Source organism: Phytophthora cinnamomi, assembly GCF_018691715.1.
Source record: "Phytophthora cinnamomi strain GKB4 chromosome Unknown Contig15, whole genome shotgun sequence".
NCBI lineage: Eukaryota > Oomycota > Peronosporomycetes > Peronosporales > Peronosporaceae > Phytophthora > Phytophthora cinnamomi.
In genome coordinates, this window is record NW_027150948.1 from 543,571 (window position 1) to 564,750 (window position 21,180).

Here is a 21,180-nt window from a genome sequence, read left to right on the forward strand (position 1 = left end):
GCATGTTGGACTGAGAGTCTACGAGCATGCCCGGCCACTGACAATCCGCCTTGGTGGCGGAAAACAAGCAGTCATTCCCCGGCGAGTGACATCTCTCTCTATTATTTTACCTGACTTTTCTATTTACACTACTGGAGCGTTCGTGATGGAGATCCCGGAGTCGTGCGACGTCATGCTGGGCATGCCGTGGCTCGAAGCCGTGAACCCGATCATCGACTGGGTGGCCAAGACGGTGCGACCAAGGCCAGACGCCCAGCCAGCAGTGCGTGTAGGTGGGCGACGATGCAGTCACCCGCCACTATCTCCGAAGCGGCGTGCTGAGGCACGTGTGTGCGATTATTATACTCATGGCTACCAGTCCGAGGTGGGCTGCACGCGCTTAGTCCGGCCTCGAGATGTGCACAAACTCCTACAAGCTACTGACAATGAATTTTGCTTCCTGATCAATTCTGCGGACGAGGCCACGTTGGCCCCGAAAGCAGCAGCAGCCTGGAAGGCGCTCGAGGATACAGCAGTGTATCCATTGTTGCTGGAGTTTAGAGATATTGTATTCAGATCAGAATTACCATCGGTTCCTTCGGCTCGCCAAGGAAACATGGATGCGAGCATCGACGTTACAGACGTTCACCGGAAGCAGTTCCCGTTTTCAAGGGAGCAGCGCGAGGCAATCCTGCAATGGACGCGCGAGATGCTAAAGGCCAAGTTGATCCGGCCGTCGTCTTCGCCATACTGCGCGCCGACCTTCTGTGTGCGGAAGGCCAGCGGTGAGTGGCGGATCGTTCACGATTACCGTGGACTCAACGCTAAGGTGCGCGTACCAGCTAACCCGATACCGCGCAAGGACGAAATTCTACGCGCGATGTCTCGCGGGCGCATGTTCACAGCTTTAGATTTGTTATGGGGCTTCTTTCAGGTCAAGTTGCGAGAGGATTCTATTCCCTACACAGCTTTCTCCACGCCCGATGGGCTTTTCGAGTACCTGATGACGCCTATGGGAATTTCAAGTAGTCCGTCATGCTTCAACAGACTGGTGCAATCCATTTTCAAGGACTTTGATTCTTTTTGTCAGACATATTTTGACGATTTGTTCGTCTTCACGCCGTCCGACTCAGTGGAGGAGCACTTAGCCGCGCTTAGGAGGGTGCTCACGCGCTGCGCCGAGCAGCAGTTGTACGTGAAGATCGAGAAATGTGTTTTTTGCGCGCGCGAAATCCCATGTTTGGGTGATGTGGTTGGCGTCGACGGCGTGCGGATCGATCCCGCCAAAGCTGCAGTCATCCGGGACTGGCCTTTGCCCGCGACTAAGCGCGAGTTGCAATTTTTCATCGGGACCTGTGTGTATGTTAGCCGATTTTGCGACGGGTTTGCAGAGAACGTCGCCGTGCTGACCGAACTAGTGAAAAACAAACGTTCGAAGTACCCGATTACATTTTCCTCGGCGCAGACAGTGGCGTTCGAGACGCTTAAGCAGAAGCTGTCTTCGACCCCGACTCTCGCCCACGCCGATTTCGAGAAACCGTTTCACGTGAGCGTGGACGCCTCTGATTTTGCGGTTGGTGGGTATTTGTTCCAGTATGATGATAGCGGTGCGGAACGTATTATCGCGTATGGCGGAAGGAAGCTCTCGCGAGCAGAGCTAATTTACCCTACACGTGAAAAGGAACTTCTAGCAGCGCTACACGCTATGCGCACCTGGAACGTATATTTGCTAGACAAGCCTTTCTTCCTCAACACCGACCACCGCACGATCGAATCCTTACTGCAGCAGCAAACGTGTTCGCAAAGATTAGCACAGTGGCTAAACGAGCTCGCGCTATTCCAGCCTCGTTTTAGGTGGATCGCGGGCAGCACCAATACCGTCGCGGATAGTGTATCAAGGCGACCCGATTGGTCGGACGACACGAGCCGTGCTATCAGCCTCTCGGAACTCCTACGCCAGCTCACCTCCCACGACGCTGACTCGGAGGAGGCTAGTCTTTTTGCACAGCAGGTCACGCACCCTGTCAACATACTAAGCATGTGCAGGCGTCACTATGCTACAGATTCCATTTTCGGCCCAATTATGCAGGACCTCGTCGGCGATATTGACACTGGATCGCGGAGACTTCGCCGTTTTACCATCGCCGATGGCCTTTTGTATTTCCAAGTGCGCCCTGATTCACCTCAGCGATTGTGTATTCCGGACGTGGCAGAGTTGCGGAACTTAATTCTTTACGAGGAGCATGATTCTCCTGCGCGAGGCCACCCCGACCAGGCTAAGACACTCCTGCTCCTATTGGAAAAATATTACTGGCGTGGTATGGCTGGGTCCGTGCAACGTTATATCTCATCATGCGAGCTGTGCCAGCGGCACAAATATGTCCGCGGTAAGCCTGCTGGTCTACTTCATCCGCTAGAGATACCTGCCAATCGCTGGATTGATATTAGTATGGACTTCATGACCCAGCTTCCGCCGACAGTCTCTGGCCACGACGCAGTGCTCATCATTGTAGATCGCCTTACCAAGCGCAGTCAGTTTATAGCTACTCGAACGGATGCAACAGCAGAGGCTACGGCTCGGCTGTTTCGTGATTTCTACCAGAGACTTCACGGTCTACCTGAATCTATCGTGTCTGACCGAGATGCAAAGTTCACCTCAAAACTGTGGCAGCAGATCATGAAATTACAGGAGACCCAATTGCAATTGAGCTCTGCGTTCCAACCTTCCTCAGATGGACAGTCGGAAGTCACGATTAAATTCGTGAACGAGTATATTAGACATTTTGTCGCTCCACATCATGATGACTGGGATACACTCCTACCGCTGTGCGAGTTTGCATACAATTCGCGCGTTCACAGCACGACTGGCATGTCCCCTTTCATGGCCGATCTAGGCTACCAACCGCGCTCAGTGTCGGATTGCGTAGTCGCAACATCTCACCAGTCCTCCGCCTCTAAGTTCATCACACACCAGAAGGCGATTTTGGCAGAAGCACAGGACGCTATGGCTGCGGCTCAAGAGCGTTGGCATGCAGCGTATGATCGTAATCGCTCGCATCTGGTATTTGCAGTCGGCGACAAGGTGCTGTTGAACACCAAAAACCTCGCCTTGGCACACCTCGGCACGGATGGCAAGCCCAAGTTCGCGCCAAGGTTCATCGGTCCCTACCTGATCACTGACATAACCGGACCTGACACGTACAAGCTCGCGCTGCCGCCCGGGCTACGTCTCCATCCGGAGTATCATGTGCCACGGCTTCGTCCATATCACCACGACGACCATCCTGCGCGGATCACTCGGCTTCAACTTGTGATAACAACGGACGGTACAGAGGGCCACCTCGTTCACTCCATTGTAGGTCATCGTCGACGGAAAGGGGTCCGTCAATTCTAAGTGAAGTGGCTCGATACTTCATTCGGTTCGTCATGGGAATCGGTAAGCTATTTGACGCAAGTCACTGAGCTTCTTCGACAATACATCAATACGCTTCCAGCTACACGAGCAACGGCACTTCTAAGGGAGAAGTGTAACGGAGATCGCAGTCCGTTGCTGGAGGATCCAGCGAAGAGCTCCCGTCCTCGATCGCATGGGTGCGTCCGTTGCTGCGTGAGTTTCATTAGAGCGCTGGACAGCAGAGAGTAGAGCAGAGTAGGAAGCCGTAGTTTGCCTACTTCATTCATTTCCGTCTTCATTTCGCCTCCTAGCACGCAGCTAGACAAGACTCAAGGCCAAGCAACCACTAAGAGCAAGACAATGAGGCCAACAACAGCCGACCTGTGACGAAGAACTTGTGCGTTTTCTCCATCTCGACGGTTGGTACTCTTCTGGGTTGGTAGATGAGCCGCGGACCGTTAACTACGTCTGGCAAGTCTATCGTGGCACGAATCCGGCTCACGAAGCGCGTACAGTGTTCTCATGACGTTCTTATCATGATCTCCCACCAAAGGGACAAAGAGCCCCGTTGTCCTCACGCCAGTCAGGTGGAATATTCACGAGCACCTCAAGGCCGGTACGCAAGTGCTACAGCAGGTCGACCCCGAGTCCTTCGTGTTCATGTACAACATTCCTGAACCAGAAAAGCATCTCGGTTATGTGTTCGTCGCCGTCAATATGAGCTGCCCGATGGAAGACGCAAGATGGTCGTGACTTTGACAATCGTTGATTCGGAGACCAATCGACCCAATCGGGAGGGTGAGGCATCCCACGAGAGGTCCACGGAGAGCGGCATGCGCGTCTCACTTACGACGGCCAACGAGACCTCGACGTCGTGTGCGACCGTTAGACAGTTGCCTTCTTCTGTAAAAAAAAGAGGGCACGTAACAATCATTGAGACGCAAGATGCGCCATTCTCGATCTCCTTGGTATCGAAACGCATCAGCGTAGCACCTTGGTGAAAGGGTGAAAGAAGAATGACGGCCCCCCCACGCTCAAAATGGACGCACCAGTTAGTCTTGTTGGCGTTTGCTAGTGTCTCACTCTCAAGCGTTGTTTGGCTCTCTTTACGCACCACATGCTCGAACTTCTGATTTCGATCGATCGCTTCACGAAGCGCCAGAGTTTCGGCCCACCGCCGCATCTGCAGCGTGCCGCCGCTGTTCTCACACTTTCCGCCAGCTTCTCTATCTCGCGCTCCAGTCCACGATGCTCCGCAATCATTTCATTGCGCTTGCTCTTCTTCGTTAGACGGAACGCCACCATGGTGGTGGGGTGCTTCTTTCTGAGCTCACTCATGTCGTCAAAAGCCTGCTTCGGACTCGCCAAGTCGAAGAATTTAGTCCCTGCAAACGTGTTCGTGTAAGACCCGTCGACCGGGTTAGAGCTTGTCACCATCAAATGCCATCGTTACATAGGATTTTTTAGCTGACACCTTAGACGGGGCTCAACGTGACGTGAGTACCGCATAACAGAACTCATAATTCGCACCCAAGGGTCATCGAAATCGTATGATCTCACCTGCAAGAAAAAGACCACCCGAAAATTAGGTCACTCGTTTGTACACTTTAGGTATTGAGCCATTGCCCGTGGTTCGCTTCCTTCCTGTACGAGGCATGGTAGCGGACACGTTTGGTGACTGGAGGCTGTGAAACGAGGTGGTGGATTGGTGCGAAATCCAATTGTGAAGCCACAATTGACTGGTTTTGAAGCAATTAAATTTATAACCTCCAGTTAAAGGTAAAAATTAAGGAATTATTTATAACGTTGCCGATTTCTGATTGGTCAGTGCGAGGTGCGAACTATGATAAGGTAAAATGCCAATCGTGGCACGGTTTCGATACACCTCAGAAATCACTCGAAAACGTCCAGTAGACCGCAAAAGATAACGCCCGGCTTCATACTACAGCGAACTATAATGCAAAAGCTTTATGATGCGTATTTTCGCTGTTCATTATCACTGCTGACAACGAAATTATGCCGTACTCAACTCAAGCATCTATTTGTTACCAATTTTGGCCGGATCAATTAGTGGCACGATTTAGACTACTCAGTCGTAGGCACCTGCTAGCAACCGCTCTTTCGTAACAAACCGCCCGGCAACGTCCACAGTCGAGCGCTTCCTCTTCTTTCCTGTAACAGGGACAGGTGGAAGCAAAATAATCTCAGTACGGACTTCATCGATGACAGCCTCACGGTGCTTCAACCAGTCCGCGGTGTCAATCTTGCCCTTGACCCCGCCGCCCTTATATAAGGCCAAACATGCCTTGAGCTGCACCATAGACAGCGGCCATATGCCGCACTCTCTAAAGCCATTAACGGCGCTTGAAGGCTTGTCCATGAGGGCACGCCGGTAAGCGGTGCACGCCATCCCAATTGCTGTCGTCTTCCTGATCGCAGGATTGCTGATGGCGCAAAGCCGCTCTAGCATAAGGTCATGGACACAGTCCTTGTATGGCTTGAACAATGCGACGTCCAGGGGCTGGAAGAGGTGCGTCGCATTTGCTGGCAACGCAACGAACATGATGTTGTACTCGACACAGATCTCAGCCACCTCTGTACCACAATATCCCGTTAAAACCGATATGTTTAGAAGCCGGTGATTACAAAGGTATACGCCACCGCCGCTTACCTGGAGCAATATGCGTCGCACTGTTGTCCACGATCAACACCACTGGCTTCGGGAGGTGAGCAATACTGTCTCCGAAAAAGTCTAGCCACTGCACAAAGATCTTCGTGTTACTAAAGCCTTTTGGGGCCCCCGTAATCGCCGCCCCCTATATATAAGGGGTGTTGCTGGAGATAACGGCGGTACCAACCGCCAGTCAGTATCCTTGTAGGTGTAGCGCGGGCGGGCATGACCCGCCCAGTGGCAACAGCCAGAATAGCGCTCGCCTTTGCAATGATGTTCCGCCGGCCGACAGGCATGCCACACCGCTGCATGGCAGCCATCCACTCAGCCAAATCGCGCTCTAGATCCGCCGCCATAACGGGCTTTGGGCCTGGCCGCGATGGTACAGTACTGTCACCGTCAGCAGCCCTCTTGACGAGCCGGAAGAGTGTGCGCAAAGGCACCGGTGATGTCCTCACCACCGCAGCCTTCTCCTCCCCGGCGGCGACACGTGCCAGCGCCAGATCCACGTCTTCTTGGTTGTAGCTCTCCTTCTCCTCCCCCATCTTGGCGCTCGTGAAGTACGTGGTGTGTGGGCACTGAATCCAAATGTCCTCTATGTTTTAATTAGACCTCTTAAAAATTATCACAGCCCTCAAAAACGTGCCAGCAACAGATCCAAAAAGAGGGTAGCCAATAGGCAACGAGATTGACGAAATAGGGATATGTCATTGGCAAAAAGTATAAGTCGTGCCAGGAATTGGCACCGTGCCAGGTTTGGCATTTTACCTTATACTTATCTGCGAACTATGAGTTCTGTTATGCGGTACAGCATAGACTCAATTGACACTCGGGCGAATTCAAGGCGTATGATGGTACGATCGATTACGGTACGATCGATTATGGTACACAAATTTCCACCGAAAAGCAAAAGTGATCAGACGAAAAGTTAACGGGCCCTACGTTCGAAATACTAGTACTTCGGAATGAGCTGTCGTACGGATAGGAATCACGCAAGCACAGGAAACATTTGTTCACGCACACGGAGAGGCCCCAGACCCTCCAGTAATCCAGACAAGAAACATTGCTCCTGAATCAACGTTACTCAGCATCTGCAGAACCATGCGTTTGCTTTACCGTTAGCGGTTCACGTCATGAGGCGTCACTCCACCAATCGACGCCAGACCCACAAGCCCCACCAGCTCAGAAGCTAAAGATGTTCGGCTCTGGCGCCTGTCATGACTTTCTGCCACTGGCGAACGACTACGACGCCGACATCGCAGAGCTGGGGGTGTCGCTAAGCCTCGCACTGGAGCATACGGAGAAGCTGCGGAAGGAGCAGCACCGCATCTCGATGGTGTCTTTCCGCCGCAACAAGAAACAAATGAAGATGCGCCAGCAAAGTGAATTCCTCCGACTGGAGCGAGAGATGAAGCTCTTGGTTGACGCTGTAAGAGACGCAGCCGCTTGCAGCAGCAGCAGCAATGCTAAAGTAAGCCCCGACAAGACGACGAACGAAACACTTCGGGAGCTAGTCGTGCAGTGCGAGCTGCTGCAGAACGCGAACAGGGCGCTCCGGGCGGAGATTGAGCGCCACGAGACCTTTCAGAAGATTGTCGTCGAGGCTCGACAAAAGTCGGTGGAGATGGAAACACCGGCGTTGCTGCCGCAGTCTGGCTGGCGCGTGAACCTCGACACAGGCGCGCCATCGTTCCACTTTCACCCGTTTACGCGCGCGGAGTTTGACGCCGGAATGGGTTGCTTCGACACGGAGCTTGCAGGCAGCGTAGCGTGTCCTCCGTGTTCTTGATCGGCAATTTCCTCGGGTGGAACGTGTATCGAGCCCCCACGACCGCCTCCACGTCGAGCGAAATGCCCGTCTTGGCCCGCGTTCAACTCACTAAACGTGTTAACTGCCTACTGGACGCGGTTCTCGGCATTTCGTACATCAAGCAGAAGGACTGTCGTGACCCCGATCGGATGGAGCATCCACCACCGCCACAACGTGGGCACGCAAATGTTGCAGGACTTTGGCAACGACTGCTTCGTGTTCGTGCACAACATCCCGGGGCCCGACAAGAACCTACGGTATCTGTACATCGTGCAGCGCTCGCAGTGGTTGCTGCAGGGAGGACGGCGCCGGATGGTCCTCAAAATGGCTATCGTCGACTCGGAGGCCAACTAACTCAGCCGCGAGATCGACGCGTTCCTGAGCGACGTCGAGTGGGCCACGGAGGGCGGAATGCACGTGTCGTAGACGACACCTCGGTTGATGTGGTGGTGAACCGCTGGGCCGCGTGCCACAACAAGGTGTACGCCGACATGACGGCGCAGTGGGCGCAGTACGCCAACTGGTGGGAGCAGATCGTGGCCCCCGCCCAGCTACTGCTCTAGATAAAACATCGTCGCGTATCATTAACAACATGTCGTGCCAATGTAGCCTAAGCCCAGGAAAAAAATGTCGGAAGCATTTCAGTGTGCGTCATTCTACCTGGTAAGCTGGTGCAAATTGAATGTACCCATGTTGCTAGCTTCTGTATCCATGTACCCCATCCGCGGCACATCCATTTCTAATCGCTGCCTTCCTCGCGTTTAGAAACGCGTTACTGATTGGTCCACACAAGTATTTTCGGGACTGAAACATCGATTTGGGCAAGGTTTCGTCCCTTAAAAAGTGGGCATCGTTTCTAAAAGGGGCCTGCCGCCAAAAAACCCGCTCGCATTTGGCGCGAAGGAGAGCGAGCGAGTGGGTGGCCGCGCTTCGTGTTACGCAGCAGCGCAGCCATGGCGGACGACACGGTAGCGGTCAAGCAGGAGGTCAAGCAGGAGGTCAAGGCGGAGGCCGGCGCGTCCTCGGCGCCCAGCGGCGCGCCGCGCCTGGACGCGGCCATGTTCTTCCGGCGGCTCAACCGCCTCTACAGCGTCTGGAAGGTGGGTGGGCGCCAGCCACTCTCTGCGTTATCTAACCTAACGTGATAGGGTATAACAGTTACGGGTATAAATTCTCGCAGGAGCGCAAGGCCGACGCCGCGTGGGGCGGCGTGGACTCGTTCTGCGTGCTGGCGGGCCGCGCACAGCAGGAGGAGTCGGGCTACCGCAAGTCGGCGGTGCTGCAGATCTACCTGCTGGGCTTCCTGGAGTTCCCGGAGACGCTGATGGTGTTCACACCTGCGAAACTTTATGTTCTCACGGGCGGCAAGAAATATACAATGTTGGAGGCTGTGGCCAAGCAGAACGCCTCGTCGGACGTCAAGCTGGAGCTGCTCAAGCGCAACAAGGCGGACGGCAACCAGGCCAACTTCCAGGTGCTGACTGAAGCCATCAGGGCCGCCGGCCCCAAGACGGGCGTGCTGAGCAAGGAGAACCCTCTGGGGGAGCTCGTGGCCAGCTTCAAGAAGGCGCTGCAGGCCGCGGACGGCCTCGAGCAGCTGGACGTGAGCAAGGGCCTCGAGACGGTGCTGGCGGTCAAGGAGTCCGAGGAGCTGGAGAACATCCGCTGGGCCGGCGCGCTGTCCAGCAAGGTGTTCAAGCTCAAGTTCATGGAGGATATGGAGCAGATCATCGACGACGAGAAGAGCATCAGCCACGAGAAGATCTCCATGGCCATCGAGGACGTGTTCGACAACCCGTCCAAGATCAAGGTGACGATCGACCCCGTGGACATCGAGCCCTGCTACCCGCCCATCATCCAGTCGGGCGGCAAGTACGACCTCAAGCCCAGCGCGCAGAGCACCAAGGACGCCATGAAGTACGACGTGATTATTTGTTCGCTTGGAGCGAGGTACAAGGGCTACTGCTCCAATGTGGGCCGCACGTTCTTTATCGACCCGACGAGCTCCATGGAGAAGTCGTATGAACTGCTGCGAGAGGCGCATGAGTTGTGCGTCAAGGAGCTGCAGCCTGGGAAAGTGGTGGGGAAAGTGGTGGAGAAGGTGCGCAAGTTTATCCAATCCAGGAACGCGACGCTGTTCGGCAAGCTGACGAAGAACCTGGGCTTCGGTATCGGACTGGAGTTCCGCGAGTCGAGCAACCTGCTCACGACCAAGAACCAGACGGTGATTAAGGAGGGCATGGCCTTCAACGTCGCCTTTGGCTTTAATGACATCCCGATTCCGGACTCGCAGCGCAAGAAGAAAAAGCTGGAGAACTACGCCGTGTTCCTTGCTGACACTGTGGTGGTTTTGGAGAACGAGACCAAGTACTACACAAAGGTGCCAAAGGCGTGGGGCAAGGTGCGGTACGACATCGAAGACGACAACGACGTGGCGGAGGAAAAGTCCAAGAAGAAGTCAAGCAAGAGCAAGGACAGCTCCATCCATGGCTCTGTGGACACCTCGCTGTCTGGAACCCGCAACCAGGTGCTGCAGTCGCGCCTCCGTGACCAGCAGCGTCAGCTCGAAGGCAAGGAGACGGACCAGGAGCGTCGTGATCGTCACCAGGCCGAGCTAATGCGTAGGAAGAGAGAGGAGGCCATGCGGCGACTGGAGGAACAGAACAACGACAAGTCCGACGATCCGAAGAAGGAGAAGAGTATCAAGGCCTACCGCGGTCCTCAGGACTACCCGTCGGAACTGCGCGAGCGCCAGGTGATGGTGGACATGCGTGCGGAGGCGGTCATTCTGCCCATCAATGGTGTGCCGGTGCCGTTCCACATCTCGACGATCAAGAATGTGAGCAAGTCCGAAGAAGACAAGGCTACGTACTTGCGTATCAACTTCTTCGTGCCTGGCACGTCTTTGGGACGTGATGTTCTCCCTGCGATGGCGAATGCGATCACGAAGTTCCCCAACAAGATGTTCATCAAGGAGCTTGGCTTCCGCTCCACTGACGCGCACAACCTGAACAACCAGTTCCGTCTGATCAAGGAGCTCCAGAAGCGTGTGAAGCAGCGGGAGCAGCGGGAACAGGAGGAGTCCGATCTGGTTGTGCAGGAAGACCTGGTGCTGACGCGCGATCGCCGCGTGCCGCGTCTGATTGATCTGTCTGCTCGGCCGCACTTGACGGGCCGTAAGACCCACGGCACGTTGGAGGCACATTCGAATGGTGTGCGTTTCACGACGAACAAGAATCAGAAGCTGGACATCTTGTACGCTAACATCAAGCACGCTATCTTCCAGCCTTGCGACAAGGAGCTCGTCGTGCTAATCCATTTCCACCTGAAGAATCACATTATGATCGGCAAGAAGAAGCAGAAGGACGTGCAATTCTACACGGAGGTGATCGAGGGCTCCCAGACACTTGACAACCGGCGGCGATCGATGTACGACCCCGACGAGCTTGATGAGGAGAACCGTGAGCGCGCGCTGCGTGAGAAGCTGAACACAACGTTCAAGGAATTTTGTCACAAAATGGAAAGCGTGTCAGAGAGGCATGGCAAGCCCGTGGTGTTTGACATTCCCTACCGCGAGCTCGGTTTTATGGGTACGCCCTTCAAGGAAATGGTGTTGCTGCAGCCGTCTGTGCACTGCCTTGTGAGCCTGACGGACATGCCGTTCTTCATCATCTCGCTGGACGAAGTGGAGCACGTCCACTTCGAGCGCGTCATGTTCTCGTCAAAGAACTTCGACGTCGTGTTCGTCTTCAAAACTTTGATATTATGCCCACGCGTATCAGTGCAGTGTCCATGGGCGAGCTTGAGCGGATCAAGGAATGGCTTGACGACATTGACATTTGCTTCACCACGGGTACTGCAAACCTGAACTGGAAGAGTATCATGTCAACGATCAAGAGCGACCACCGCTTCTACCTGGACACAGACGATGACGGTGTGCCGAAGCCGGCTGGCTGGGAGTTTCTGAAGGTGCGTTGCGGCTTGTTGATACTGAGTGCAATAGTATACAACTTATCATTTTTTGTGAGTAGATGGAAGGATCGGACGATGAAGACGAGGATGAAGAGGAAGCTGGAGATAGCAACTACTCCGGCGGTTCTGACGATGATGATGATGAGAGCGAATCGAGCGAATCGGACGGCTCTGACTGGGAGTCCATTGTTGACGAGGACTCGTCCGATGAACCGTCAGAGGAGGAGGAGGATGCTCCGTCTTGGGACGAGCTGGAGAAGGAGGCTCAGGCGTCCGACCGCATGCGCAATGAGAAGCGCGGACACGACGACGACGATGAAGATTATCGCCGCTCGTCCAAGAAAAAGAAATCGCGACGCCACTAAGCGCAGACAGCATCAAGACGCTGCCGACCCGCGCGTCTTGAGCTTTCGTAAACTTACACGTGACAAATACTACCTCTGTGAAAGCTTCATTGTGTAGTTCCTGATTGATTACTGAGCTGGTGCTCGGTCCGAAGAAGCGGCAACGGACTGTTGAGCGCGGACAAGAAACAAGTCGACCAACGCGAGGAGACTAAGCTCTTGGCGGTTTGACAGACACACTTTGCTGACCCCCTTGTTCATTGCGCGCTCGTCATTGGTCTAACATATTCAGTCTTCAGCAGCAAGGCCACGATGCCGAAGAAGCCGCCAGTGATGGACTTGATCCGACTGGCGCCGCAGTACGAGATCGACCAGGCGCAAGTGCCTATTTACTTTGTGGCGGCGCCGAAAGATTATGTGTATTGTGAAGCTTGTCTGTTGAAGGCGCAGATCGTGGGACTCAACACAGCGAGTCGATTGAAAACCACTCTGTTAAGCAGTCTCCATCTGACGCTATTAGCCAAACCCCACATCCGTGTGCGTTACTTCAACGCGCAGTGCACGACGCAGGAAACAACGACGAATCGTCCCCGGCTTGCAACACCCCTCGGCCGACGGTCGTTCTGTTTGGTAAAGTTTTGAAACTAGGCCTGGATTTCAACCTCGACTTTCACGATCGAGTACTAACCGCAATGCTTTGTTGACCCAATCGTACCCGAATGTACCGTGCTTCACCGTTTGCAGGATTTCGTCGCGGTCAACGACATGTCCACCATCGTAACGAGAGGACACCTCCCTGCCAGCCTACAGAATTCTACCTGCGCCGGAAGCTCTCACCAACTATCAAATTGGGAGCGAAGGCCGTTGTCATTCAGCCAGCTTTAGTCCTTAGGCCTTATGTGAGGCAAACACAGACCCCAAAACGTTAAATAAGCTTGGTTTCATTATAAATGTATACCGCATTTCGTGTATTCGACGAAAAAGTGGTACACGATAACGAAATCAAGTTAACCCTTTCGTGAACAGAGCTTATTGACTTGAGGCTCTATGGTATACAAATCTAGCATACTTCCCCACCAAGGGGGGCAAAATGCCCCCCATCATAAACTACGGTACTCCCTCCCGATGGTGTCTCTTCTACACAGTGGTACGGGGATGGTGAATTGCCCCCCTTCAACCACGGTACTCTCTTGCATTAAAATCTTAAATATTTTCATTGGCTAATAACGGCAGACACTTGATCATAATTCAAAGCGAACCACAGTGATTGGCTGGAGTCACAATGCTTCGATCGCGTAATACCTTCCGATCCTCGAAAGATATCGCGTAAATTACGAGCCCCGCTTGCCGCTTGCCACCAACCTCAAACACAAGCGCGGGCGCTCATCGACGCTGTCCGGGCACGGGTGCTGACGATTTCGCGCCATTATCTAATGGAATTAGAGTAGATAATGGCGCGAATTCGTCAGTGCCGGCGACTCGCCTAGAGGCCCTTTGGAAGGCATCACCGCTGCCCGCGAGGCCTTAGGGGATACCCTAGTTGAGCGGACAGGTGCTGACTTCGGACTGATAGGCTTTGCATAGCTGCTGATACGAGCATTGACCTGGAGTTCATGCCAACGCGATGGTGGCGTTTTGGCACCATAGCGCGAATCCTTTCAACTGCGGGTTGCCTTTTATCTTAATTTTACTATAGAACTTGGTAGGTCATTTCACTTGGTTTCGTTATTGAAAGTGACGTGTGCATTTCACTTAGTTTCATTCTTAAAATTGACATGTGTATTTCACTTGAATTTATTTTAGAAATTGTGAACATGGCGTCGAATGGACGGGCGCAATGGCTTCGACCAACTTGGCTGTATTCCTCAGAATCCAATATTCAGCGACAGAAGAAACCAGCAGCTATGGTTTCCTTGCGCAGCGCGCCACAATCCGGTGGTCGAGACGAGACCCCAGCTGTAGTGGGTCTAACTTGACTCACTACTTTTGCTTACACGTTGCGCTACGTGTATGAGGAAGCGTAAGTACTTAGTAATTACTTGAGTTAATTATATCTGAATACACAAATATAATTTAAATCAGATAAGACTCCAAGTGACTTAGAATAGGTAAAATGAGAACTGCATTTGTTTGTAAATTGATCTTCCTCCTAAATCTGCTAAAAATGTTTATCATCTATGAAAGGGGTTGACAGCGGCTGGCTGTCAGAGCCCCGTCAATATGCACGTCTCTAATTGGTAGAAAGATGCTGCTTTCTACCAATAGGATTTTTGGGTATGTGTGGACCACTCATAGTGGTGGACCACTTCAATGTATCCATTGGTGTGACTTACACCAATGTGAGGAAGAATCTAAAACTTTTAACAGATATCCTATCTGTTAAAATCACAAGCGGCTTGTAGCCACTTGTACGTGTAACCCCGTTACACCCCCCCCCCCCTTAAGGTTAGACGTGCGGGGTCTCCGCACGTCAATCTTCCGAATTGACCATTCGTCAATTCTCCGCGTTTGGAAAAGAAATCCGCGCTCATTCAACGATGAGCGCGCCCCAAGAGAAGAAGACTCCGAAGTCGGTGGAGAGTCATCTCTCCATCGATGACTACTTCGAGCGCCAGAAGGCGAAGTATGGCGATGTCGTCGACTTCGACGACGACGATGAAGACATGGAGGACGAGGAGGACTCGTCCTCAAAGCGCAAGGACTCAGTGTCGAGCGAATCGCTCGGCCCTCATGCTAAGAACATTCGTCCGCGTGAAGGGGACGAATCGGACACTTCGAGCTCGAAGCGTTCGCGAACTGAGAGTGATACCCCACTCGCTTCCGCTGGGGCTCTCAGTACTCCGCGCTGCGCCTGCAGCGCGCGATCCGTGGATGCCGTCCGCGTCCGAGATCACGGACCGGTATGGGAATTCGGTACCTCCGAATGAGGTGCCGCTGTACGTGTGCAGCGCCATCAAAGATGACGCCGTGGTTGCCGAGCTGCACTTTGATGCGGAAACGCATCAAAGGCGCGATTATTACATCGGACTCTTCCATGAGCTCCGATGGTTTCAAAGCAAGAAGACATCTTCTCGCAGCAAAGTGCCCGAGTGGCAGGCACTTTTTCAAAATTGGAACGCTGTTGTTTTAGAACTTCAACAAGAGGCCGAGTGCTTACCGTGATCGGATTAAGCAAGCGTGTGGTCGATTCGAGACGTACTCGAAGCGTGGAAAGTTGGAGCAACTTCACGTTGCTGCGGAGGAGGCTAACGTGCCGTGCGCTGTGCCCGAGGGCTTTCAGTGCGCGAAGTGCTTCCCAGGCGCGGTCCGCTTGAGCGACCGCGACCTGAACGGGTGCACGTCACTCCGTGTGCCCGAAGGTCTCAAAGCGCTCCGTGCTAAGTTCTTAGCACGTGAGGGTTCGGGCGCTAGCGATGATCGCAGCGCTCGTATTACTTCTGCTGCACCAGGGCGTACTGCTCCTCGTACGCCCTCACCATTTCCGGAACGTCCTCCAGCAGGACGTTCCGCGGCTCCCATGTATCTCGATGGGGAGGAAATCCTCTCCAACGAATACGAAAACGAGCCCCTTGAGGGTTCGTTTTCGGGATACTATGTGTAGTGGGTCTAACTTGACTCACTACTTTAGCTTACACGTTGCGCAACGTGTATGAGGAAGCGTAAGTACTTAGTAATTACTTAGGTTAATTATATTTGAAGACACAAATATAAGTTAAGTAACAAAAGGATTCCAAGTGACTTAGATTAGGTAAAATGAGAACTGTATTGTTTGTAAATTGATCTTCCTCTAAAATCTGCTAAAAACTGTTTATCATCTATGAAAGGGTTGGCAGCGGCTGGCTGTCAGAGCCCCGCTAATATGCATGTCTCTGATTGGTAGAAAGATGCTGCTTTCTACCAATAGGATCTTTTGGGTATGTGTGGACCACTCACTGTGGTGGTCCACTTCAATGTATCCATCGGTGTGTCTTACACCAATGTGAGGAAGTATCCAAAACGTTTAACAGATAACCCATCTGTTAAATTCACAAGTGGCTTGCAGCCACTTGTACGTGTAACCCCGTTACACCATCCCCCCCTTAAGGTTAGACGCGCGGGGTCTCCGCACGTCAATCTTTGGAATTGACCATTCGTCAATTCTCCGCGTTTGGATAAGAAATCCGCGCTCATTCAACGATGAGCGCGCCCCAAGAGAAGAAGACTCCGAAGTCGGTGGAGAGTCATCTCTCCATCGATGACTACTTCGAACGCCAGAAGGCGAAGTACGGTGACGTCGTCGACTTCGACGACGACGATGAAGACATGGAGGGCGAGGAGGACTCGCCCTCAAAGCGTAAAGACTCAGTGTCCAGCGAATCGCTCGACCCTCACGCCAAGAACGTTCGCCCGCGTGAAGGGGACGAATCGGACGCTTCGAGTTCGAAGCGTTCGCGTACTGAGAGTGATACCCCACTCGCTTCAGCTGGGGCTCTCAGTACTCCGCGCGCTGCTGCTGCAGCGCGTGATGTTAAAGCTCAAGGCTCTCCGCGCGCTGCGCCTGCAGCGCGCGATCCATGGATGCCGTCCGCGTCCGAGATCGCGGACCGGTTTGGGAACTCGGTACCTCCGAATGAGGTGCCGCTGTACGTATGCAGCGCCATCAAAGATGACGCTGTTGCTGCCGAGCTGCACTTTGATGCTGAAACGCATCAAAGGCGCGATTACTACATCGGACTCTTTCATGAGCTCCGATGGTTTCAAAGCAAGAAGACCTCTTCTCGCAGCAAAGTGCCCGAATGGCAGGAACTTTGTCAAAAGCTGGAACGCCTTTGTTGAAAACTTCAACAAGAGGCCGAGTGCTTACCGTGATCGGATTAAGCAAGCGCGTGATCGCTCCGAGACGTACTCGAAGCGCGGAAAGCTGGAGCAACTTCATGTTGCTGCTGAGGAGGCAAATGTGCCGTGCGCTGTGCCCGAGGGCTTTCAGTGCACGAAGTGCTTCCCAGGTGCGGTCCGCTTGAGCGACCGCGACCTGAACGGGTACACGTCGTTCCGTGTGCCCGAAAGTCTCAAAGAGCTCCGTGCTAAGTTCTTAGCACGTGAGGGTTCGGGCGCTGGCGATGATCGCAGCGCTCGCTCTACTTCCGCTGTGCCAGTGCGTACTGCTCCTCGTACGCCCTCACCATTTCCGGAACGTCCTCCAGCAAGACGTTCCGCGGCTCCCATGTATCTCGATGGGGAGGAAATCCTCTCCAACGAATACGAAAACGAGCCCCTTGAGGGTTCGTTTTCGGGATACTATGGTCAACAATCCGCTCAACAATCCAGCGGGTTGAGCCGTGGGCGTCACGGATCGGCGGTGGCGGGGGTGGGAACACGCCCCGGGTATGATCAGCCCCGGGCTGATCAGTATGCGCCTCTCCACGACCGGGTGACCGTCGTGGAGCGTCTGCAGGGCGCTGAGTTCGCCGCCCTAAAACAGGAGCTGGCGAACCAGAAGGCCCAAGTCGCGGCGGTCTCGCAGACCGCCTCGAATATCCAGGTCGAGCTGGGGACCCAGATGAAGGGGGTTGCTCCAGCGCGTCCGCGCGCTGGAGGAGAGGTTGCTCGTCGCCGAGGCCAAGTCCTCCGCTTCTGCCTCGGCTCCTGCCGAGGCTTCGGGTCAGCCGAGCTAGATGGCTCGTGCTGCCGGTATGGCTTCAGCCGTCCGACGTAAAAAGGTCGGATGGAGGCGCATGCTAGACGGTATGTCTAGCGTGTATGCGTTGCCGTGCCGTGCCAACACAGTGAACGGCCCGATGAAGCGCGGAGCAAGCTTGCTTGCTCCGAAATCCGAAACTGCATGTCTAGGCAGGTTTTGTGTAGCTAACAAAACTAATGAACCAACTTTAAATTCATGTGTTGCCTCTGCCCGCATTGTCTGCGTTCAGCTTCTGTTGATCAACAGAAGCTGCTATTGTGTCTTGGACAAACCGAATCACGGCTTGTCTTTTGGTGATGAAACTGATTGCATCCGAGCTGAAGTCATTCAGCTCGCTCTCCGCTAGAGGCCCGGCCTCTGCGTGGTTCTTTGCGGTGTCTGCGCCCTGCGCAGACCCGTGGTCGTTGGCCATGTTGTTGGGGGAGTCTGCGCCTTGCGCAGACTCATGTGGTTTGTCCATTGTTGCAGCTGACACTGTGCAAGTGTCAGCGGTTTTCTGCGGCTGCTGTATTGCAGGCGTAGATCCTCCCCCACTTAAAGTGGGAGCCATCACTCCGAGTAAACTCGGGAGGCGTGGATGCCGCATGGCATTCACGTAGAACGGTGTATGCCCTGTCGAGGCATGCACTGAGTTATTGATGGCAAACTCTGCCATCGATAAACACTCGCTCCAGTATTGGAACGAGTGAGCGTAGCTCTTCAACATATCGACGAGCACGCGATTCACGCGCTCGGTTTGACCGTCCGTCTGCGGATGATCCGCAGTCGACATTGACAGCTGGCTCCCAAGAAGTGTAAACACTTCTTGCCACAGGTGCGCTGTGAAGCGCGGGTCTCTGTCCGACACGAAGTCGGACGGCATGCCATGGTGTTTGAACACCATGTCGACGAGCAGACGGGCCGTCTGCTTCGCGGTTACCTCTGCTGGCACCGCAGCAAGATGTACCATCTTGCTGAAACGGTCTACAAAGACCACAACACCGGTGTTCCCTCCGCTATCCGGGGGAAGACCAAAGATGAAGTCCAAAGACATGGACTTCCAACACTCCGACGGAGTCGGTAGTGATTGCAGTGGAGCCTGTGCGAATGGCGCAGGCTTCACGCGTTGGCATACCTCGCAAGCACGGATGTACTTGCGCACCCACTTATACTGGTGGTGCCAGTAGAAGTCGCGCGTGAGAAGGACGTATGTCTTCTCACGTCCGAGATGTCCCGCAGTCGGGGCATCATGATACTCGTACATGATCCTGAGTCGCAGGTCATGGTCATTTGGCACGACAACGCGATCCGCGTTGTCGTCGACTGCATTGTAAAGCAGTAGTCCGTCGTGCACTCGAAAGCGGTGTGCACGCGCTCGAAGGTGCTTGGGCAGCTTCTGACGGGACTTGCCAGAAGGCGCTGTGCCATAGGCCAGCAAGAGCTTCGCGTCCGCGTCGTGCGCGTACGCGGCCTTCACGTCGTCCAACAGAGATGATGTGGGTTTGCTTGATCGCATGACGTCAATGGCATTGACGTCAACGGCTTCTGCATAGTCCGGACGACGTGATAGCGCGTCGGCCACCACGTTCAATCTTCCGGGTTTGTATTCGACCCGGAAGTTATACTCCGCAAAGAATGAGAGCCATCTCGCCATTCTCTGTGAAATGTGTGGTGACTTCACTGCAGTGCGCTGTGATGCATGGTCGGTGTAGACCACAAATGGTCTACTCCCAAGCAAATACACTCGGAACTTTGCGAGTGCGTACTTCATGGCAAGGAGTTCCTTGTCATGCACCGGATATTTGCGCTCAGCTGGCTTCAGCTGACGCGATTGGTAGTAGACGACACGATCACGGCCCTCGTGATCGTGCTGCATCAACGCGCATCCGATCGCGAAGTCGGATGCGTCACATACGACGTGAAATGGACGATCTTGGTCAGCTACTGCCAAGATCGGCGCCTCAGTCAAGCCCCGCTTGACTGCATCGAATGCCTTTTGGCAATCGGGTGTCCAATTCCACACAGCTTCTTTCTTGAGAAGCTGTGACAGCGGGCGGATCTTGCCCGCATAGTCCTCCACGTACTTGCACAAGTACGTGGCCAAGCCAAGGAACTGCCTCAGTTCCTTGACACTTGAAGGCGTTGGCCATTCGTTAATCACTCTGACCTTTTCTGGGTCAGGGCGGACACCATTCTTCCCTACGAGACACCCGAGGACGGGTATCTCGCTCGCCCCGAAGATACACTTCTTCAGGTTCGCGTAGAGCTTATGCTTTCGCATAAGCTCAAGTAGCTGCCGGAGATGCACCCGGTGCATCTCTACGACGGTCTTCCCGTCCACAGCCCGGCTGTGGATGAACACATCATCGAAGTAGCTCGGTGCGAAGTCGCGCGCCGAGCGCAACAAGTGCGTGCGTCACGCACCTGTTGATGGTCGCAGGGGCGTTCTTGACTCCCAGACCATGCCGCTTGACGTGCTCACTGCCGTGAGAGGGATATCGCTCTCACGCATTAGGATCTGATAGAATCCATCTCGCAAGTCGAGAGCACTGTAAACGGTGCTCCCGGTCATCGAATCGATGATAACATCTTTTCGCGGTATCGGCGTCTGCGCCGGTACCGTCGCATCGTTCAGCTTGTTGTAAGCATGAACGATGCGCCATCCACCCTGTGGCTTCTTGACACAGAACGTCGGAGCACTGTGCGGGGACTTTGATTCCCGCACTTGTCCTGCTTTACGACGACTTTCAAAGAAGTCGTCGATCGCTTTCACTTGCTCTCGCGGCAGTGGCCACTGCCGCGTGACACAGTACTTCGTGCCCGGCACGAGATCAATCTCGTGCTGAATGCCCTTATCCTGCGGAAGCTCCGCAGGAATGTCTTCCGGGAGTACGTCTTTGTACTCCCTCAACAATTCGTAATAGGGACTCGACTTCAGCGAGTCCCAACCTTGTTCCTCGAAGCGCTCTCGCTTCGTCTTCGCACTGAGAGTGTCTTCACTCTCAGTGGTACTTCCCATGAAGAGCTGCCTCAGCTCTTCGCTCTCTCTCGCCGTTCTTTCGCTGTCCGAAAGAACGCAGACTTGCTCGATGCGTCCATCGTGCAAGTCGCGCGTGAAGCGCTACCAGCTCATGGCTGGAAGCGAAGTCAACTCCGACGCCGTCGTCGGAGGACTAGCGAGTTCCATGTCACGATACTGGAATCCAGTATCGGTGCGCGTCAAGACGCTTAGCGTCTTGACATTCGGCGTCACCGCCGCAGTCTGCCCAGCAGACTGCTCTTGTTGCGTCTCGGTCCCGGACCGAGACTTGCGCAGCGTTTTCCGCTTGCGCCGTCTTCTTGTTGTGCGGA

At 54.1% G+C, this 21,180-nt stretch overlaps 3 protein-coding genes across 3 annotated transcripts; 2 read left to right on the top strand and 1 right to left on the bottom strand.

Moving 5' to 3' along the window:
• Positions 1–5,462: 5,462 nt before the first annotated feature.
• Positions 5,463–6,589, bottom strand: IUM83_09548 (uncharacterized protein; the record flags this gene model as incomplete). The annotated part of the gene is made up of 3 exons (XM_067933995.1): positions 5,463–5,968; positions 6,045–6,125; positions 6,232–6,589. 3 exons carry the CDS (start codon positions 6,587–6,589, stop codon positions 5,463–5,465), a joined length of 945 nt encoding a protein of 314 aa, XP_067796828.1.
• A 650-nt stretch (positions 6,590–7,239) lies between these two features.
• IUM83_09549 (uncharacterized protein) lies at positions 7,240–8,208 on the top strand (the record flags this gene model as incomplete). The annotated part of the gene is made up of 2 exons (XM_067933996.1): positions 7,240–7,814; positions 7,980–8,208. 2 exons carry the CDS (start codon positions 7,240–7,242, stop codon positions 8,206–8,208), a joined length of 804 nt encoding a protein of 267 aa, XP_067796829.1.
• Positions 8,209–8,807: 599 nt separating this feature from the next.
• Positions 8,808–12,191, top strand: IUM83_09550 (FACT complex subunit spt16; the record flags this gene model as incomplete). The annotated part of the gene is made up of 4 exons (XM_067933997.1): positions 8,808–8,945; positions 9,035–11,574; positions 11,637–11,823; positions 11,886–12,191. The coding sequence occupies 4 exons, from the start codon at positions 8,808–8,810 to the stop codon at positions 12,189–12,191; spliced, it is 3,171 nt and encodes a 1,056-aa protein (XP_067796955.1).
• Between the last annotated feature and the right edge of the window lie 8,989 nt (positions 12,192–21,180).